The following is a 20,710-nucleotide window of genomic DNA, read 5'->3' as shown; positions in this document are numbered from 1 at the left end:
AAGTCTACGTTATGGATTTCATCCTTGCATTAATACCCCTACAAGAATTACGAGAACGCCAGCTAAGCTTCTGGATAATACCCTTTCTAATGTACCTTTGAGTCTTCCGAGGGCCCTTATCGAAGATGTATCAGACCACTTTGGAGTTACAGCTAGCTTTAGAACTGCAACAATGGAGGTTAAAGGCAAAACATTTAGGATTCCAGTGATCAACCAAAATGCGGTGGTAAAACATAAAAGTTCTATAGAAAAGGTAAATTGGTATGAGGTTCTAGACGAAGTTCAGGACGCAAAGTCGAGGTCTGTTTTATTTTATGAAAAGTTGCAGAGTTTTATAAGTCAAGCAGTCACATTGAAACCGTTCAATAGAAAACATTCAAGCGAAAAACCTAGGATTAGTCCTGTGATTTTGAAGCAAATAAATGTAAGAAATAAATTATTTAGCGCTCAAATCATTAACCCGACACAAAAAAATAAGGAATTATATAAAATTATCGAAATAGGTTGAATACAATTTTAAGAAATGGAAAAAAGAAATATTTTGAAAAAAAGTTTAGGGAGGTCGAAAGATGCCCTAAGCAAACCTGGGGGCCAATAAAAAAAGTGATTGGATTAAAAATAAACAGTGTACCCGATGAATTTATTAGTGCAATAGGAGAGACTTTGAAGTTTTAAATGATATTTGTAATGAATTCTTGCATTATTTTTCAAATATTGGTCCGAATCTAGCTAGTACCTGATAGTGGGGATCCGACGTTCGAGTCCTTACTGAGGGACCCTATTGATGTATCTCTTTACCTTAGACTTGTAATATTCGATGAAATTATGGGTTGCATAGTAATTCATCTAGTAGCAATCCCATTACTTTAAAACACTTAAATGTATTTTCCCTGTTATATCTGAAATTTTACGTGGATTAATTTTTGAGTGGTTTCGTCAAGGAGAATTCTCAGATTGTTTTAAAGTTGCCCGTATAACCCTAATTCATAAGAGTGGTATTCAAAATGACCCAGGAAACTATAGACCAATATTAGTTTCACCCATCTTTTCCCGTGCTTTAGAGAAGTGTTTTAGCATTAAAATGATGAGTTTTTATGGCACTTGGTATTAACCAAGTGACATATAGCAATCGCCAATTCTGTCGTTCTGTCTGTCGGTCTGTCGGTCCCGGTTTTGCTACTTTAGGCACTTCCAGGTAAGCTAGGACGATGAAATTTGGCAGGCGTATCAGGGACGGGACCAGCTTAAATTAGAAATAGTCGTTTTCCCAATTTGACCAGTTGGGGGGGGGGGAGTGGGGGGCCGGTTAGTTCGAAAAAAATAGAAAAATTGAAGTATTTTTAACTTACGAACTGTTGATTAGATCTTAATGAAATTTGATGTTTGGAAGGATTTCGTGTCTCAGAGCTGTTATTTTAAATCCCGACTGGATCTGGTGACATTGGGGGGATATGGGAGGGGGAAATCTAAAATCTTGAAAAACACTTAGAGTAGAGGGATCGGGATGAAACTTGGTGGGAAAAATAAGCACAAGTCCTAGATACATGACCAGAACGGATCTGCTCTCTTTGGGGTGGTTGGGGGGGGGGGGGGGGGTAATTCTGAAAAATTAAAAAAATGAGGTATTTTTAACTTACGAACGGGTGATCGGATCTAAATGAAATTTGATATTTAGAAGGACATGGTGTCTTAGAGCTCTTATTTTAAATACCGACCAGATCTGGTGACATTTGTGGGGGGGAGTTGGAGGGGGAAACCTAAAACTTGGAAAAAACGTAGAGTGGAGGGATCGGGATGACACTTGGTGGGAATATTAAGCACAAGTCCTAGATACATGATTGACATAACCGGAACGAATCCACTCTCTTTGGGGTAGTTGGGGGGGGGGGTAATTCTGAAAAATTAGAAAAATGAGGTATTTTTAACTTACGAACGGGTGATCGGATCTCAATGAAATTTGATATTTAGAAGGATATCGTGTCTCAGAGCTCTTATTTTAAACCCGACCGGATCTGGTGACATTGGGAGGGAGATGGGAGGGGGAAACCTAAAACTTTGAAAACACTTAGAGTGGAGGGATCGGGATGAAACTTGGTGGGAAAAATAAGCAAAAGTCCTAGATACATGATTGACATAACCGGAACGGATCCGCTCTCTTTGAGGTAGTTGGGGGAGGGGTTAATTCTGAAAAATTAGAAAAAAGAGGTATTTTTAACTTACGAACGGGTGATCGGATCTCAATGAAATTTAATATTTAGAAGGATATTGTGTCTCAAAGCTCTTATTTTAAATCCTGGCCGGATCTGGTGACATTGGGGGAAGTTTGGGGTGGGGAACCTAAAATCGTGGAAAACGCTTAGATTGGAGGGATCGGGATGAAACTTGGTGGGAAAAATAAGAGCAGAAGTCTTACATACGGGATTTACATAATTGGAACGGATCCGCTCTATTGGGTGGGGGGGGCTAATTCTGAAAAATGAGAAAAAATTACGTATTTTTAACTTACGAAGGAGTGATCGGATCTTCATGAAACTTCATATTTAGAAGGACCTCGTAACTCAGATCTCTTATTTTAAATCTCAACCGGATCAAGCGTAATTGGGTGGGGGGGCAGTTGGGAGGACCAAAAATCTTAGAAAATACTTAAAGCGGTGAGATCAGGATAAAACTGGATGGGAAGAATAGAAACCTGTCTTAGATACGTGACTGACATAACGGGACCAGATCAGCTCTCTTTGGTGGAATTGGGGGGGGGGGGTAATTTTGAAAATTGAGGTATTTGTAACTTACGAAAGGGTGACCAGATCCTAATGAAATTTGATATTTAGAAGGCTCGTGTGCTTTAAAGTTCTAATTTTTAATTCTTACCAGATCCTGTGACATTGGGGGGAGTTGGAGGGGGAAACCGGAATTTTTGGAAAACGCAAAAATTGGGGTATTTTTATCTCACGAATAGATGATCGGATCTTAATGAAATTTGATTTTTAGAAGGAATTCATGTCTCAGAGCTCTTATTTCAAATCCCAACCAGATTTTTTGACATTGAGGGGAGTTGGAGGGGGAAATCTTGGAAAAACACTTGGAGTGGAGGAATCGGGATGAAGCTTGGTGGATAGAATAAACAAATGTCCTTGATACGTGATTGACAGAATCGTACTGGATTCGCTCTCTTTGGGGGAGTTGGGGGGAGGGGTTCAGTGATTTGGCGAGTTTGGTGCTTCTGGACGTGCTAGGAAGATTAAAATTGGTAGGCGTGTCAGGGAGCTGAACAATATGACTTGATAAAGTCGTTTTCCCAGATTCGACCATCTGGGGCTAAAGGGAGAGGAAAAATTAGAAAAAATTAGGTATTTATAACTTACGAGTGGGTGATCGGATCTTAATGAATTTTGATATTTAGAAGGACATCGTGACTCAGAGCTCTTATTTTAAATTGTGACCGGCATTAATCCTCTTATTTTCCTTTTTAAATCAATAGAATTTTGTTAGAGCTCATACCATATGATCTCTTGGCTCTTAGCTCTTCTCGCCTCGTCACAAGTGCCATATGAGCTCTTAGCTCTTGTTTTTTATAGAATCATTAGTTACTGTCGATAACACGATTTGGGTTTCGCAGAAAAAGGACAACAGAACAGGCGATGATTTATTTGACAACTATTATTAATGATGTATTAGATAAAGGTTTTAAAGTAGGTGCTGTATTTTTAGATCTGATGAAAGCTCTCGACACTGTGGATCATGAACATCTACTTAAGAAGTGTGAGGTGTATGGTTTGAGGGGGTATCTCTGAGTTTTTAAGAAGTTTCTTAAGTAATCATTATCAGTATGTCCAACTAAATGATTCTTCTTCAGGAAAAAAGCGTGTTAAAATAGGTGTTCCAAGAGGATCAGTTCTTGGTCCTATATTATTCTTAATATTTATTAATAATCTAACAAACTGTCGAAATATTTTTTGCTACTGAATAAATGAAGTAACGGCAAACCCGAGTAATAAAACAGTTTCACTTTTTGCTGATGACACAACAGCCATAAGCACAGCTAAGGCAGCATAGCTGCTGCAGGTTCCCATAAAAGAGTTATCAGAATTGAAGCATGACTGAGGGTAAAAAACTAAGGACTACCATTGCTAAGTCTAATTTTATTATTTTCTCGCGATCTACGGACTTTTATCCATGGGTCAAGGAATTAGATATGTCCAATGGCGTTATAAAACGGACTGCGTCTTTGAAATGCCTTGGTATTATAATAGATGAAACTTTATCTTTTAAGCAACATGTAACTTTAACTAGTAAAATTCTGGCAAGAAATCTAAGTATTATGATGAAACTCCAACATTGTTTTCCTAAATCTGTCCTTTGCTATCTTTATTTTTCTTTAATACACCCGTATATATTTTATTGTTCGAGTATGTGGCTCTCTACTTTTCCTTCTATCCTAAAGCCAGTAAGAGTTCTACAAAATCATGCAGTAAGGATTTTTGCCACATCTGTACATAAGTTTCTTCGAGATATTTACCAAGCTTTGAAAACTTTGCCGGTTACAGGCCTTCGTAAATTCTACGCATTATGGTTCATTTTTGGATTGCAGCAGGATATTCAGCCTCTTATTTTGGTTATCTAGTCTCCATTAGGCCTACTGTTCATTCTCACGATACAAGGGGTAGTGTTGACTCCAATGTACCTGGAGATATTTCTTCCGGTTTATTATTATTTTTTTTTCATATAGACTTACACGGAAATGGAGTAGTTCCACCAGGTGTATTAAGATTATTAGAGACCCTAATATATTTAGAAAAATCCTTAAGGAACTGCTTTTTGCCGAATATGAGTTTTGATTGATCAATTTATTTACTGTGGGGATTTTGTTGTTATGATACTCCTGGAATAAAAGTATAATATATGATATTCTTCTGTATTTACTGTTTAGTTTGACGGTATTAGTGGTGTCGGAGGCCGAGTGTCCTTTTTATTTTAAGGATTTTGTTTTCTCTACCTCCCCCACGGACAAACTTTGATTCTTAGGGGAAGTAGCAATAGTTTTTAGTTTGTATGTTTTGTCAACAAATTCTTTTCTCTCTCTACCAGCGTTACCAATGCTTTGAAATAACTTGTACCTGTTTTCTGACTTAAATTAAACCACAAGAGTTTAATTTCTACTATTTGAACAGCGGGCTAAAAATTTCCGTTACAGGAAGAAAATTTTTGATAAACTAAAACTTCGAACAGATATCTAAGTAAAAAATGAGCAAGTAAAACCAAAACGTGCTCGAAAATTAAAAAAATTTACCGCATTATACCAGGACGTCTAAATCATACGAAAACCAGTACAATAATTACTGCGTTGGCAACGCTGTTCCGTACCTCTCATTTGCGAGACCTCCCAGTGTCGGTATTTATTTTTTTTATCAGCGCGCTTGTGCAAAATAAGGATGTTTAAAACTATATCAAACGACCCAATATTGAAACCAACGCTCCCATGTAATTAATATTTTTTGGTAAATAAGGATACTTTTTTTTAAACTTCTCTTCAACTTCTTCATAGTTTTCAATTGGAAGACAGATTTTATATACAATGAAAGTGAAACTTTGTTTCACTTGTTGTTGCGAAACTTGTTTTCGTTATTTTGTTTCTCCTCGTGAAACTATCTGTAGGTTGATTTTATTTGTTCGTGAAACTTGTCATATATTCATTATATTGGTGAAACTTATTAAATGTAGGTTTTTAGTTTTTTGTGAAACTTGGACGTTGATTTTTCTCCTTGTGTAACCGGTAATATTCGTGGAACTCATTGTGTGCTGATGTTTTGTTCGTCAAACTTTTATCTTGATATTTTTCTTCGTGAAACATCTTGCATGTGGATTTTTTCTTCGTGAAACTTGTTATATATTGATTGTTTCTTTGTAAAACTTATTATATAATGACTTTGAAAATTATTGCATGTTAAATTTTTTTCTTATTGAAACTTGCTGTATTTTTTTTATTCCTAAAAATTGTCTTATATTGATATTTTCTTCGTGGAACTTCTTGTATGTTGATTTATTCCTCTCGAAACTTGTTTTGTGTTTATTTTCCTTCGTGAAACATCTTGCTTGTTGTTTTTTTTTTATAAGCGAAACTTCTCGTATGTAGATTTTTTCCATGAAACTTGTTGTCATTTTTTTTCTTTGTATGTTGATTTTTTCCCCTAATATTTTTGCTATGATAATTTTATTTCTTCTAGAAACTTGTTACGGGTTATTTTTTTTGTGTCAAAGCTTGTTCTATTTTTATTTTTCCTTCATGGAGCTTGTTACATGTTATTTTTTTGTGTCACAACTTGTTCTATTTTTATGTTTTCCACATGCAACTTATTGCATGGTGATTTTTTCGTCTTGAAAGTTGTTGTATGTTAATTACTTCTTTCATGAAACTTAATTTATCTTGATATTTTTCTTCGTCAAACTTGATTCATATTGTTTTTTCTCTTTGGAACATGATGTACACTGATTTTTTTTTCATGAAACTCGTTGCATGTGGATTATTTCTTTAAGAAATTAAATAAAAAAACAAGTTTTTTTCAACGGAAAGTAAGGAGCGACATTAAAACTTAAAACGAGCAGAAATTACTTCGTAATTTCCTCATCAACGCCCCGCTCTTTATGCTAAAGTTTGACTCTTTCTCTTAACTCTACTTTTTAAAACAGTAAAAAACTTTAGCGTAAAGAGCGGGGCGTTGATGAGGAAGCAGTCCCTTTCATATACGAAGTAATTTCTGTTCGTTTTAAGTTTTAATGTCACTCCTTACTTTCCGTTAAAAAACTTGTTTTTTTAAATTAAATTTCTGAACGTTTTTGAATATATGCATGTTTTAATTTTGGCTCTCCGCAGATGAATATTTAAAACGAAATTTGCATATTTAATTTTTTGGCTAATTGGCTTTCTCGTGGTTTTGATCGAATGATTATGAGAAAAAAAGGAGCGGGGGAGGAGGCCTGGTTTCCCTCCGATTTTTTGGTTACTTAAAAAAGCAACTAGAACTTTTAGTTTTTTACCAATGTTTTTATTAGTAAAAGATATACGTAACTTACAAATTAGCTTACGTAACGAACTTCTGTATTCTCATGCCTTTATTAAGTATATGAAAGGGTTTACCCCCTCGTCAGTACTTCGATCTTTACACTAAAGCTTAAACTTTGTCCCGTTTTCTTAAGAATAACCCCTGAGTCACAAAAGCCGTAGAATAAATAGTTGAAATTACTAAAAATGCTTTAGCGTAAAGTGCGAGGTATCAGGAGGAGGTGAGCCCGTCATATGCGTAATAATTTCTGTTCGTTTTAAGTTTTAATACTTCTCCTTACTTTCAGTTGAAAAACTTTTTCATATTTATTTTTTGATTGTTTTTTTTTAAATAATGCTAGAAAATCCTGCGCTACCTTCATGAAACTTTTCTTCTCCCATGACAAATTACTCCAAGGAAAGTTCCCCCAACATATCCTCACCTTCTCAACCACCCCCCCTCCCGACCTGAAAATCCCCCAGAAAACGTCTGTACACTTCCAAATAATCATTACTATATGTAAGCACTGCTCAAAGTTTGTAACTTGTGACCCCTCCTACGGGGACTGTGGGGGAATAAGTCTTCCCCATAGACATAGTTATAAAGTTTTTTGACTACGCTGAATAAAATGGCTATCTCAAATTTTGATCCGGTGACATTGGGAAGATAATTAGCGTGGGAGGGGGCCGAGGTGCCCTCCAATTTTTTTGGTCACTTAAAAAGGGCACTAGAACTTTTCATTTCCGTTGGAATGAGCCCTCTTGCAAGATTCTAGGACCACTGGGTCAATACGATCACCCCTGGGGAATAAAAACACAAAAAAAACAAACGAACAAACACACATCCGTGATCTGCCTTCTGGCAAAAAATACAAAATTCCACATTTTTCTAGATAGGAGCTTGAAACTTCTACAGTAGGGTTCTCTGATACTCTGAATCTGATGGTGTAATTTCTGACTGAATGATGGTGTAAATTCTATGACTTTTAGGGGCAGTTTCCGCCTATTTTCTAAAATAAGGCAAATTTTCTCAGGCTTGTAACTTTTGATGAGTAAGATTAAACTTGATGAAACTTATAGATTTAAAATCAGCATGAAAACGCGATTCTTTTGATGTAGCTATTGGTATCAAAATTCCATTTTTTAGAGTTTTGGTTACTATTGAGCCGGGTCGAGCCTTAGTACAGTTCGTTACCACGAACTGTTTGATTTAATGCATCTTAATTCATGTCTTCGAGAAAGTTGTTACATTTTCATTTCTTCTTCATGAAGCTTGCTGCATGTTGAATTTGCTCTTCGTAAAACATGTACACCTGATCATTTAAACTTTGGAGTAGACTTATTTGATTGGAAACTAAAAGTTCTAGTTCCCCATTTTAAGAGCCAAAGGGGATCTGAATGCAAAAGCCCCCCCCCCTCGCATACCTTCTTTTACAAAAATGTGTCTGACCAAACGCTAGAGAAAGCCACTATATTTAAAATAGTCCAAAGATTATATATCAGCGCATTTGGGGTGGATAAATCTCTCAGAGCCCGGGGCAAGGGTCGTAAGTTATGCCCAAGGGGTCATACATGGTTTTTATCGAAAAAGTACCGTACAAACTTTGGAGTATGTTCATTTGATTGGAAATTGGAAGTTGTATTCCCTTTTAAAGAGTCAAAAGCGATCGGAGGGCAAATAGGACTCCACCTACGCCCTCTGACCCCTGTTGCATCCAATATAACTTTTGAGAAAACCATTTTTTTCAAAATAGCCCACAAATGATATATTTTTTGTTCGTTTTAAGCTTTATTTGCATGTTCAATTTAAATTTTACTTGGTTGAAGATTTGTTTATTCATTAACTAAATACCTGTTGTATCTTTGTTTGCTATTATTATTTATTTAATTTCTGCTTGTTATGGGTTTTATTTATTCTTTAAATGTAAAAGGTTTTTTGTTCGTTTTAAGCTTGATTTGAACATTCAATTAAGTTTTACTGGTTTTAAGGATTATTCAATGATTCTTAAGGGTTTATTAACTATTTAGTTTTTGCTATGATTTTTTTTTTAATTTTTGTTCGTTTTGGGTTTCATTTATTCTTTAATAGTAACTTCTGGTTGTTTTGAGTTCAAATTATTAACTGTATTTATTTCTGTTGATTGTAAGTTTAATTTGGGCTTCAGTTTTATATAGAGAAGTTCTTTTTCAGAAAGTTTCCTTTAAATTAATTATAGAAAAAGTAGACCTTATGCGTAGAGGTATTTCTTACCTGGAATGTAAGAAAATATAGTTTTACCGTGTAAACCAAAGACTCATAAATAAACCCTTATTTTCAAGGTATATTTATACAAAAACACTGAAGAATACAGAGCGGAGTGAGTTTTGAAGATGGAAACCTCCCAGGTTTGTAGACTACACAGAATAGAATAGTAAAAATAAAACAAGAAATCTAATTTAAAAACACTATTTTTCTAATGAAAGCGAAAAGTGACATTAAAACTAAAAACGAAAGAAGATTTTCATATGTAGGAGGTGGCACACTAGCCACTCAGCCTCATAGTCTTTAGCTGAAAGTGTCTTAATTCAGTGCTTCAAGAATGAATGCTCTATCACAGACGCAATGTAAAAACAAAAGTAAAAATAATAAAACCTGTGCAACCCTACTTCTAGAACTAAATATTTCATAGGCTTATTTATTTTATAGCTTGCTTTAAAAAATGACGATTTAAAAGGCAAACGGTAAGTAAAATACTTACATGTACCAGCCGCCTATGTATATTTGAATTCAAATTATCCCAGTAAAAAATAGTAAAAATTTGGAGATGACAGTGGGGGTTTGAGGATAGTGGCCTATCTCATATAAGATATTTTCTGCTCATTTTAAGTTTTTACTTCTCTTTTCACTGTTTTTTTTTTATTTGATAATAATAAAGATTTAAGAAGTTACCTATTTGCGATTCTGCAATAAGGGTTGTATTCCTATCACAAAGAGGGCTAAATGGCAATCCTAGCTCTTTTTCCTTGTCTCCTTGTCGAAAAAACTCTTCCAAAAGAGACTCTGTCCACTTTACGTGCATATCCCATGGCTTACTTGGGTGAGAAATATCACAAGAATGTAGCACCAACGATAAGACTTTTGATTTGTCGAGGCTACAAAAAAAAAGTATTTAGAGTGCTATGTTTTGTGCTTATCCCCTAAATTTAACTGATAGCAATGTGAGACTTTTTTTCTGCTAAAGTGCTGATTTACGGCTTATATAATATGTTTAAATTATGGACCTTTGCTTGATGGTTGAAAGTGTTTCCCCTTGCATTATTTGGCCCTGATGATACTTCAAAGTTTCTCCTTTTTTCAAAAATACTTTGTGTATGTTTTCCCATGCTAAAACTTACTTAAATTTAAGCAGTATCCCCTAACTGGTTTTAAGCATACCCATAGCTGCTACTCTTTTCTTCTTTTAATGATTTAAGATGACCATGAAGTTTAACAGCGATTCTTTCAGGGTTAGATGCAGCATGTTACGTAATAGGGGATGCTTTCTTTGAGACGCAGGCGTTAATCACGTAAGAGGGAGAGTTAAAAAACCTACGTTGTCTAGGGATTAATTACTTCAGGATTTATTTGGTTGCTATGTAATAGGGTTTGTTTTTCTTTGGGTGTTACATAACAGAAAATGTTTTCTAAGAGATGCAGGTGTCAGTTTAATAATAGAAAGTGTTTTTCTTCGAGTGTTTAAAAGACCCTCGAGGACAAGGGCCTGCTTACACCAGGATTTTTTTCGATGTTACGTAATACGGAATGTTCTCTTTGGTTGTTAGATAATATGATTTGTTTCATTATGCAAATGTAACATAATAGGATGTGTTTTTGTTGAATTGTTCAAAAACCCACGGGGGGCAGGAAAAAACTTTCAGGGTCCGCTAGTAGGAAACATTCATCTGTGGGGGGGCCCTAGCAACCATTTCATCCAAGAGCCCTATCATCCAACTCCAACAGGGGTTTTAACAGTTAATTACAAAGGAGACCCTAGTAACCAATTCCAACAGGGGTCCTAGCACCCAATTCCATTGGGTGGTCTTTAGCAACCAATTTCATCGACAAGACACTTTTTAAGATGTTTCGAGGCATTTCAAGAGGTTTTTGAGACATTTTTCTTTAAGACATTCTTCAAGACGCTTCAAGACATTTCGAGACGTTTTTAAAGAAATTTTTCAAGACTTCATTGATTGTTATGTAATAGATGAATGTTTACTTATGTTAAGGATGACACAATCTCAAGTCACACGATGACTTCAGGGGACACGCTGGGGATCAACACTTCGCATACACGTAGGGTGCTACATGGGTTGTTACATAATAATTAAAGGGATTTCATTTTCTGTCAATGCGTTATTTTTCAGGGAACCTTACAATATAAAATTTTTTGACCGAACCATTTTTTTCCGATTTTTTCGTGAAACATGTTGCATTTGGATTTTCCTTTGTGAAACTTGCAACATTTTGAATTATCTTCGTAAATTAACTTGATGTATTTCGATTTTTTTAGAAACTTGTTTTATTTTTAGTATGAAGCTTGCTGTATCTTGATTTTTTCTTCGTGAAACACGTTGTTTTTTTTTTTATTTTATCTTCATCAAATGTGTTCTAAGTTGGTTATTTTTTTGTGAAACTTGTTGCATTTGGTTTTTTCTTTGTGAAACTTGTTTTCTTTATTTTTTTTCTTGTTAAACTATCTGTAGGTTCATTCTTCTTGTTCCGAAAACTTGTTATATATTTATTATTTCTTGGTGAAATTTATTGCATGTTGGTTTTTGGTTTTTTCGTGAAACTTGGACATTGATTTTTCTCCTTGTCTAACCGATTATATTCGTGGAACTTGTTGCGTAGTGATTTTTTGTTCGTCAAACTTTTATTTTGATACTTTTCTTCGTGAAACATCTTGCATGTGGATTTTTTCTTCGCGAAATTTGTTGTCTATTGATTTTTTTCGTAAAACTTATTATATAATGATTTTGAAAATTATTGCATGTAAAAATTTTTCTTCTTGAAACTCTCTGTATTTTATATAGTCTTATATCTCGTAAAAATTGTCTTATATTGATACTTTCTTCGTGGAACTTCTTATATAGTGATTTAGTCCTCTTGTTTTGTGTTTATTTTTTGTCGTGAAACATCTTGTTTGTTGTTTGTTATTTTTTCTCCGCGAGGTTTATTGTATGTTGATTTTAGTTTTTGTATTTTTTCGTAAGATTTTTGTTATGATGATTTTTTTCTTCATAAAACTTGTTACAGGTTATTTTTTTGTGTCAAAACATGTTCAATTTTTATTTTTCCTTCATGGAACTTGGTACAGGCTATTTTTTGGGTCAAAACTTGTTCCATTTTTATTTTTTCTTCATGAAACATATTGCATGGTGATTTTTTCTTCTTTAAAGTTGTTGTATGCTAATTATTTCTTTCACGAAACATAATATCTTGATATTTTTCTTCTTCAAATCTGTTTCATGTTACTTTTTCTTTGTGAAACATGACGTACACTGATTTTTTTTCATGAAACTTATTGCATGTGGATTATTTCCTTAAGAAACTTAATGTATCTTGATTTATGTCTTCGAGAAATTTGTTACATTTTTGTTGCTTCTTCATGAAACTTGTTGCATGTTGATTTTTCTCTTCGTAAAATATTTTCTTACTTGCTACCATGCTAGGTTAACCTAACTGACCTAACCTAGACAAAATGGGTTAGGTTAGATGGCACACCATCTGGTTGGCTTGCGCACCATCAGAGTTGGCTTGCGAAAACATAAACCGATGGATTTAAAGCATGATTTAAAAAAATAAAATATCTGGAAAATGTCTTACAAATGATCAAGGAGTGTCGAAGTGTGCCAGAGTGTAAGTCATAGTGCGGCATGGTTGCATGGAATGTCATGGTGAATCATGTCTATGATGGCTAGCGAAAGCACGAGCCATTGGGTTTAAAGCATATTTTTATCAATAAAAACCCTGGTAATATCTTAGAAATGATGAGGTGTGCCAGAGGGTGTCGTGTGCCATCCATAGTTTGCCAAGGTGGCGTAAATTCCCCTAGGGGTATTATGTTGGTGGCGGATTGCTAAAACACGATCCAAAGGATTTAAAGCATATTCTTATCATTAGAATATCTGAAAAATGGCTTAAATATGATGAAGAGGGCCAGAGGGTGCCATGTGCCTTCGAGAGTTTGGCAAAGTGACGCAAATTGGCACGATGTATCACCTTGAGAATGACTTGTGAAAGCACGATCCAAAGGATTTAAAGTATATTTTTATCAAGAAGATGCCTGGAAATATGTCTTAGGAATGAAGAGAAGTGCCAGAGGGTGTTTTATGCTATCCGTAATTTTTCACGGTGGCCTGAATTGCCATAGGGGTATCACGTTAGGAGTGGATTGCAAAAAAAAAAATTGAATGTAAAGAACAATTTTTATCATAAAAATAGCTGAATTATGCCTTTGGGATGATTAGGGGTGCCAGAGGGTGCCGTGTACCATCGACAATTTGCTACGGTGACGCAAATTTCTTGGACTAACATGTGGGAGGTATCCACATATTGTCACGGTGGCGTTAATATGCACAGTCTTGGCTAAAAAACATGGGATTTTTATTAAATTCTCTCTGAAATAAACAAATGCAATAATGAGTCTCTTTTTTATCGTTTGATTGTTTTATTTTTCAAAATATAATTTTGCTAGTATCAAGATTTAAATTAATTAAGGTTAACAGGCAGGTGCATCCAATAGAGCAATAGGAAATAGGTATTGTCATAAAGATTTCCCCAAAAATATTTCTGAATATGGCTTAAATTTACCTTTAATAACAGTCCTACCCTTCTGGAATTAATTGCCAGGATGGGCCAGCCACATATTGCCAGAGTGGCGTGAATGTGGATAGTGTTGGTTCAAAAACATAATTTGAATATTTCATTTTTCAAAGTGTGATTTTGCTAGTATCAAGATTTAAATTAATTGAACGTAACAGGCAGGTGCATCTAATAGAGGAATAGAAACAATGCATTTTCATTAAGACTTCTCAGAAATAACTCTTAATTTGGCTTGAATTTACCTCTAATGACAACCCCTCCACCCCCTGGAATTGCTTGCCAGGGAGAGTCAGGCAAATATTGTCAGGGTGGCGTGAATACGCACAGTCTTGCGATCCTTTTTATCGTTATAGAAAGCAGACATGGAGTTCTTCCGTTCTCGGAATAGGTTATCACTTAAAGTATTTTTCGAATAATAATATTAGAAACGCTTTCATAGTTGATTTTTCTAGAGCTCCATTCCATTGAGGGGAAGTGTCTTTTCTAATCACAATGCAGATAAAAATATTTGGATTATAAAAGCTCCCTGAAAAGAATGCATTGAAAAAAATGAAATCTCTTAAAGTATTATGTAACAGCCCATGATTGGGTTATAATACTTAACATAAGTAAACGCTTCCCTTTTATGTGACAACCAAAGAAATCTTGAGAAAGTCTTTAAAAAACACGTCTTGAAATTTCTTGAAACGTCTTGAAAAATGTCTTGCGGAAAAATGTCTTAAAAACGTCTTGAAATGGATTAAAACGTCTTGAGAAGCGTCTTATCGATGAAATTGGTTGCTAGAGTCCCCCCTGATAAAATTGGATTCTTAGGCCTCCGTTGGAATTGGATGCTAGGGCCTCTGTTGGAATTGGTTGCTAGGGCCCCCACTGGAATTGAGTGCTAGTTGTTAATTGGTTGCCTCACCCCTGTTGTAATTGGTTACTTGGGCCCTCGGTTGAATTGGTTGCAATGGGCTTGGTGGAATGCTTGGATCCGGATTGAATCGGTTGCTAGAGACCCTACGAATGGAAGATGTTGCTAGGGGGCGGTTGGAATTGTTTGCTAGGGCCCTGCTGGAATTGACTACTAGGACCCATGTTAGAATTGGATGCTAGAGTCCACAGTGAAATCGGATACTAAGAGTTCTAGTGGTTAGGTTATGGTGTTTAGGATGGAAAAGGATGCTAGGGTTCCCTGCTCAAATTGGTTGCTAGGAACCCTTTTAGAATTACTTGCTAGGGCCCCGGTAGGATTGGTTGATAGTTACCTCCCGATAGAAAAGATTGATAGGGCCTTGGTGGAATTTCTCACTAGGGCTCAAGGCGTCTTAAAGATTCCCCACTAGCGGGCCCTGAGGATTTTTTCCTTACCCTCATAGATTTTTAATCAACTGAATAAAAAATGATTTGGTAGGGCCCCTGAAGATTTTTTTCGTGGCCTTTGTGGATTTTTAAGCAATAAAAGAAAACACGGTTTATTACGTAACATTTGTATAAATAAACGAACCCTATTCCGTGACAACCAAAGAAAGAATTTTCTATTAAGCAACATCCACAGAATACACTTCCTATTACGCAACATCCGAAGAAATCCTGAAGTAAACAAGCTCTGACCCTTGTGGGTTTTTTTAAACACTCAAATAAAAACACTCTTCACTATGTAACAGAAATCTGCATCTCTTAGAAAACATTCCCTAATATCTAATACCCAAAGAAAACAAACCCTATTACGTAATAAAAAAGAAATCCTGGAGTAAACAAGCCCTGGACCTCGTAAGTTTTTTAAACACTCAAATGAAAAACCCTCTCTATTACGTAATTAGCACCAGCATCTCGAAGAAAATATTCTCTATTACTTAAAATGCACTTGTACCTTGCCCGAGGGGGTCGCCGTTAAGCTTCTTTGTCATCTTAAATCATTAAAGGAATAAAAGAGTAGCGGCTATGGGCATCCTTAAAACCAGTGAGGAGATATTACTGACTTAGTTGCTCCAACGCCTAATGGTGTAATTGGTTGCAATGGATGACCTCCACATCAGAAAATCCTTACCAAAGACCAAAGACCAAAGCTCGTTGAGGGATAAACGTTGAGGGATGAAATAGCTTTTGCCTCAACTTCAAGGGAAAGACCAATCGTTATCCGTTGCCTACCACTACTCCCAAGGGCCAGAGGAGTCCAGCATCAAAATTGGTAGGAATAGTGAAGTCTACCCTTGTTCCATTCGAGTCACGTAACCTGAGGATAACCTGTCTTCTTAGTCTGACGTAATCAGTTGTTTTTGGTTACGTAGTGAGAGACTTGACATTGGTGTTTGGTAGTCCATCAGCCCAAAACAATTCCAACTATACTTACCAGGCAATTGCTCGCGTATCCAAACAACTTTTTTCTACGACTTTAGACAGACTCCAAGATTCGTCTACATGTGTCAATATGGTAAGTACGCTACTGTTGAAGAGGGACAGCTTCAGGGAGTACTTGCTAGATCTCCTAAAGTTATTTCATTGAGAAAATGCTGCGTATGCATTTGCAGTTCAGACTATGATCTCTCTATCGAAACTGCTATTTTGAGTTTATGTCCTTACCCTATATTTAAATTCGCTATCTTCCTCATTTCTCATTCTGCAAGTATGCGAAGTGATAACGCCATTTAATATGGACTTGGTCTTGTTTGCATTAGTCTGCAGACACGTTTGGAATGCTTTGGAAGCTAATTCCCTAATTATTTGCTGCAGGACCATGTTGCTGGCTGTCGTAAAAGTGTCGTTAAGGCTTTAATTGTACACCATCACAGAATTTGCAAGATCTCGGGACGAGTTTGTGATTATGGCAAGTGAAATTTGAGATAGGACACATACTTGCCTCACACCAGAGTCAATAGTAAACCCTCAGTGTGTCTACTTTCAGCCTATACTGCACAAAACTGCTCTTCATACAGAGCTTTAATCAACTTTACAATTTTCCAGGAACTCCATAAAACCAAAGAATTTCCCCCATCACTCCACGACGGACTGAATAAAATGCTTTCGATAAGTCTGTGGAAACCAAGAAGATCTATTACTGAAGTTCCTTTGGCTCTTCTAGTAATAACTGAAGGTCGAAAATTAAGTTACATTTGGATCGATTCTGTCGAAAACTATGTTAACAGTATTGTTCATCTCTTAGCAGAGAGTCTACGTGTCTTTTAATTCGATTTAGCACTGTTTGACAGAGAAACTTAATTCGAATCATCGACGGTGTTATTCAGCTCCCAGTTATCGCAAAGAATTTACTTCAAAGGGATGAAATTCCTTTCGCTCGCAGAAATAATTGGAAATCAAAATCATTTTTTATGTTAAAATTATCTTTATCGTATTTTGGATGTCCTCCCAACCCATCAAAAAACATTTCTTACAGAAAAAAATATTAAAATTAACAATAGAAAAACACGTGATTTATTATTTTTCAGTTTTGTTCGCTCTCCGATAAATTTTTGTCAAATTGTTCATTAACACATTTTAACTAGGCGTTTCAATGATTCGATCGCCTTACGACATGTGTCAATGTAGAATTTGTTTTTAGGTATGAGGAGGGAAGGGCAAATTTGTAAACACAAAATGACAGGTGAATTAAAAATGAAGTATACAAGAAACGATAGAAACAAATGTCAAAATCTGCATTTCATTTTCTAGGGGGAGGGGGAGGGAATAAGATTACTTCATCCCTTAAATATATGTTCGCCATAAGCACAGTGAAAGAAGAATTCTTACAATAAACAATGTGCTAAGAAAAAGCCACATTGACTGTTCGAAATTTCTTTATTTAATTAACATATCTTCATATTAGATAGAAAGAGAGAAAAGGACATGGCAATAGTAATGATAATATCCTACATTACTGTGCTTAGCAATAACATCTTGGTGCTTGATTTAAGGTAAATTTAACCATATTTCTACTTTTCAAAGAAGCAAACTAATTTTTCAAAAAGGAAATTATCTAAAAGATCAATGATTTTGTTCGGCTTTGTTTACAGTTATTGCTTTACACATTCATAGCACCTTCCGAACAGACATTTCATGGATGTTGATACATTTCGTGTGCTCCACTTTTTCATGTCAGAAAATAAGCGGCTACCGGCTTCTCTCCATCTTAAGACAATTACCACTCCAACTTAAAACAAAATTAAACCCAAAGAACCATAAAATGATCCTTAACGATATAAATTATTTCGTTACAGTGATGACGAAAATTTAAGGGGTTGAGGTACTGTTTAGAAAAAAGACAGATCGCTACATAGACCAAGTTGGCAGTATTTGATGTCGTAAATCTTTCTGTCCCCCTTTGTAGCTATGAGAACTCGGTTCCTCAGAAGTACAATGAGATGGCAGGTTGATATCCATCAATGGCTTGGATATGCCTTGAAAATTAGCTTGTCAGACCAATTATCTGATAAACAACTCAGGAAGAAATTATGCAACCATCCGCTACTCTCAACGTTGGTTTCAAAAACGTAATTGGGGCTGCTTCGTGTACCGACAAATTATGACCAAAGAAAGAAAAAAAGGCAAAAAACAGACCAAAAGAGCGAAAAAAATAATAATAAAGGAATTAAGGAGACGGGACAAAAAGAAAAGTAAGAAGAAGTGTCACATACTATCTTAATGGAGAAAGCAAATAGTAATATCTTCAATGATGCTCAATATTTATCGTTAACGCTTAGTTTTCTTTTAGTCCTGCCTACACTTTGAGTAATTTTTTTTAATTTAAAGCAATTCACCAACAGAACTGGAAAGCTAATCTTGGAAAAATATTCGCGAATGAAAACGCAAAACAATTAAATTTGCTGGATCTTAAGCCGGAAATGTTACCTAGAATTTGCAACTTCTATCAAAACAGCCTTTTTGCAATAGAAATATTATATTTTAGTTGCAGTCACTCATAGGTTGTTGCCACTAGGATTGAATTAAAATGGTATTAATCGCTGAAAAATTACTTTCAAAAGGAATTTGTTTCGATTTTTGAAAACTCTGGGAGCATACGCAAGACTAGCAAAGGCTCTTTTGGTAGCCCAAACCTAGATTCATGGACTTTTTGTTCGGTCTTTGCACGCCCTATTTATGGTCCTTATCTTTTATTTTTTAGACTTTTGTTGCCTATTTACATTTCCAAGGTTCCAAAATTTCATAAACTTTCATGTTTCTGGCTTGGTTAGTTTAGGTTATTTTTGAGTGTTTTGATATATATATATATATATATATATATATATATATATATATATATATATATATATATATATATATATATATATATATATATATATATGTAGTCTATTGAGATTAATTAAATCTAGCGACATAAATGACATCAATCAATCACTTGTTTCAGAGGCAACGCTATAGCGTTGCCTATAGTAAAGGCCATACGGCTCCAATGTTATCCGCCTTATCCGCTGATAATATACGATACGATTATTGCGTGTGCAAATATTAAATTTATGTGACGATGGATATTATGCAAATAAGCACTGTATTTTGCTTTAATCCTTGCGACAGATCCTGAAATTCTCTGGACCGGTTCAACCCTGCCTGTCGCAAGGCCCTCTTGCTCAAGGAGTGGTGACCGTTGAATTAAATATAACAATTAACACGTCTTTGCACACTTTGGCATGGTTATAAATCGATACAAGCAGAAGTAGTAGTGTCTCAATGACACCTCCCAAGGAGGAAAAACGTGTCCTCACTTCTTTCTTCGATGATATTTACCCATGTTTTATTTGTGGTAACATTGATGAACGCTACACGGCATTTTTTTTTTCGTTTGCAGAAAACCAACTGCTTTAAAGAATCTCATAAATTTAAATTATATAGGATTTTTACCTTTGATCAATGCTTCCAAGAGCTGATTTAGCTGCTTTGACCTGTTGGAAATGACAGGACATGTCTGTTGCTAGCACCATTTCAATTACTAGGTTACGAAACTCCCGAAACTCTTCCTTCGTTAAGTTGGAACAAATATTGTTTTCCTCTTCTCTCAGTAATCTAAAAAGAAACTCTCCCTAAAATAATAGAAGCCTCTCTTTCCCTTCCAATCAGGAAAAGTTGTTTTTCAGAAAACAAAGTACCCTAATATCCTACCAGCGATTAATTGAAAATATGTGGAATGGAAGGTCGCTACTTTTTTCTAAGGAAAAGAATGGCAGAAAATTGAGCGGTTAAAGCAGGTAAACTCTAGACTGGATTAGGGGAAAAGGGCAAGAAGGGTTAAAAATTCTGTATTAAATCATACACTGGAAAAAAGAAGACGCTTTACGCCACTGAGACGACTATTGTAACAGCTGTTTTTTTTTATTTTCCAACTTCCTTGATTTAAATTTACTGACAATATGTAATACATTTTTACTTGTTTGGATTATAAACCAATAGTTGGGTTAAGTCATCTTGTACCAGATAATTTCCGGAAACATGAATTTTTGCTTTTTTTCCAGAAACGAAATGTGGCAACACAGCCGCCCTGGTGTTTGTTCTCCTTAAAGTTAACTCTAAAAAAAAAAAAAAAAAAAAAAAAAAAAAAAAAAAAAAAAAAAACCAGCTTGGTTGGAAGAAAGAGAGAAGTCAATTCAAATTACAGTGCACTTTTTGTAGTTGAAATGTATCTCCCTGTAAAGAAAGAATTCACAATCTCAGGATATGCAAGAGAAAAAAAAATGATACTAAATCGCTCAATTAAAAGAAAGAGACATTTCTGGGATGTTAAATTCAGCCTAGCTGAAATTCTTCAGTAATACATTTAAGCAACTGTCAACAAGTATTTATAAGGAAAAAAAAAATCCTAGATGTGAATAAAATTCGTTTCCCTATTGCTATTTTATTTA

General features: G+C 35.2%; 1 protein-coding gene across 5 annotated transcripts in view; it reads right to left on the bottom strand.

The window, feature by feature from the left end:
• Positions 1-20,710, bottom strand: part of LOC136028132 (dual specificity calcium/calmodulin-dependent 3',5'-cyclic nucleotide phosphodiesterase 1-like) — a 318,548-nt gene that overhangs the window by 26,299 nt on the left and 271,539 nt on the right. For all 5 annotated transcript variants that reach the window (XM_065705780.1, XM_065705781.1, XM_065705779.1 and 2 more), the window contains 2 exons: positions 19,716-19,877; positions 9,966-10,168 (listed from right to left, as the gene is read on the bottom strand). In XM_065705780.1, the coding sequence (XP_065561852.1) occupies positions 9,966-10,168; positions 19,716-19,877 (365 nt within the window). The remainder of the gene's footprint in view (positions 1-9,965; positions 10,169-19,715; positions 19,878-20,710) is intronic.

This window comes from Artemia franciscana, chromosome 6, assembly GCF_032884065.1.
Source record: "Artemia franciscana chromosome 6, ASM3288406v1, whole genome shotgun sequence".
NCBI classification, from domain to species: Eukaryota; Metazoa; Arthropoda; class Branchiopoda; order Anostraca; family Artemiidae; genus Artemia; species Artemia franciscana.
This window is presented reverse-complemented; position numbering and strand designations above follow the sequence as displayed.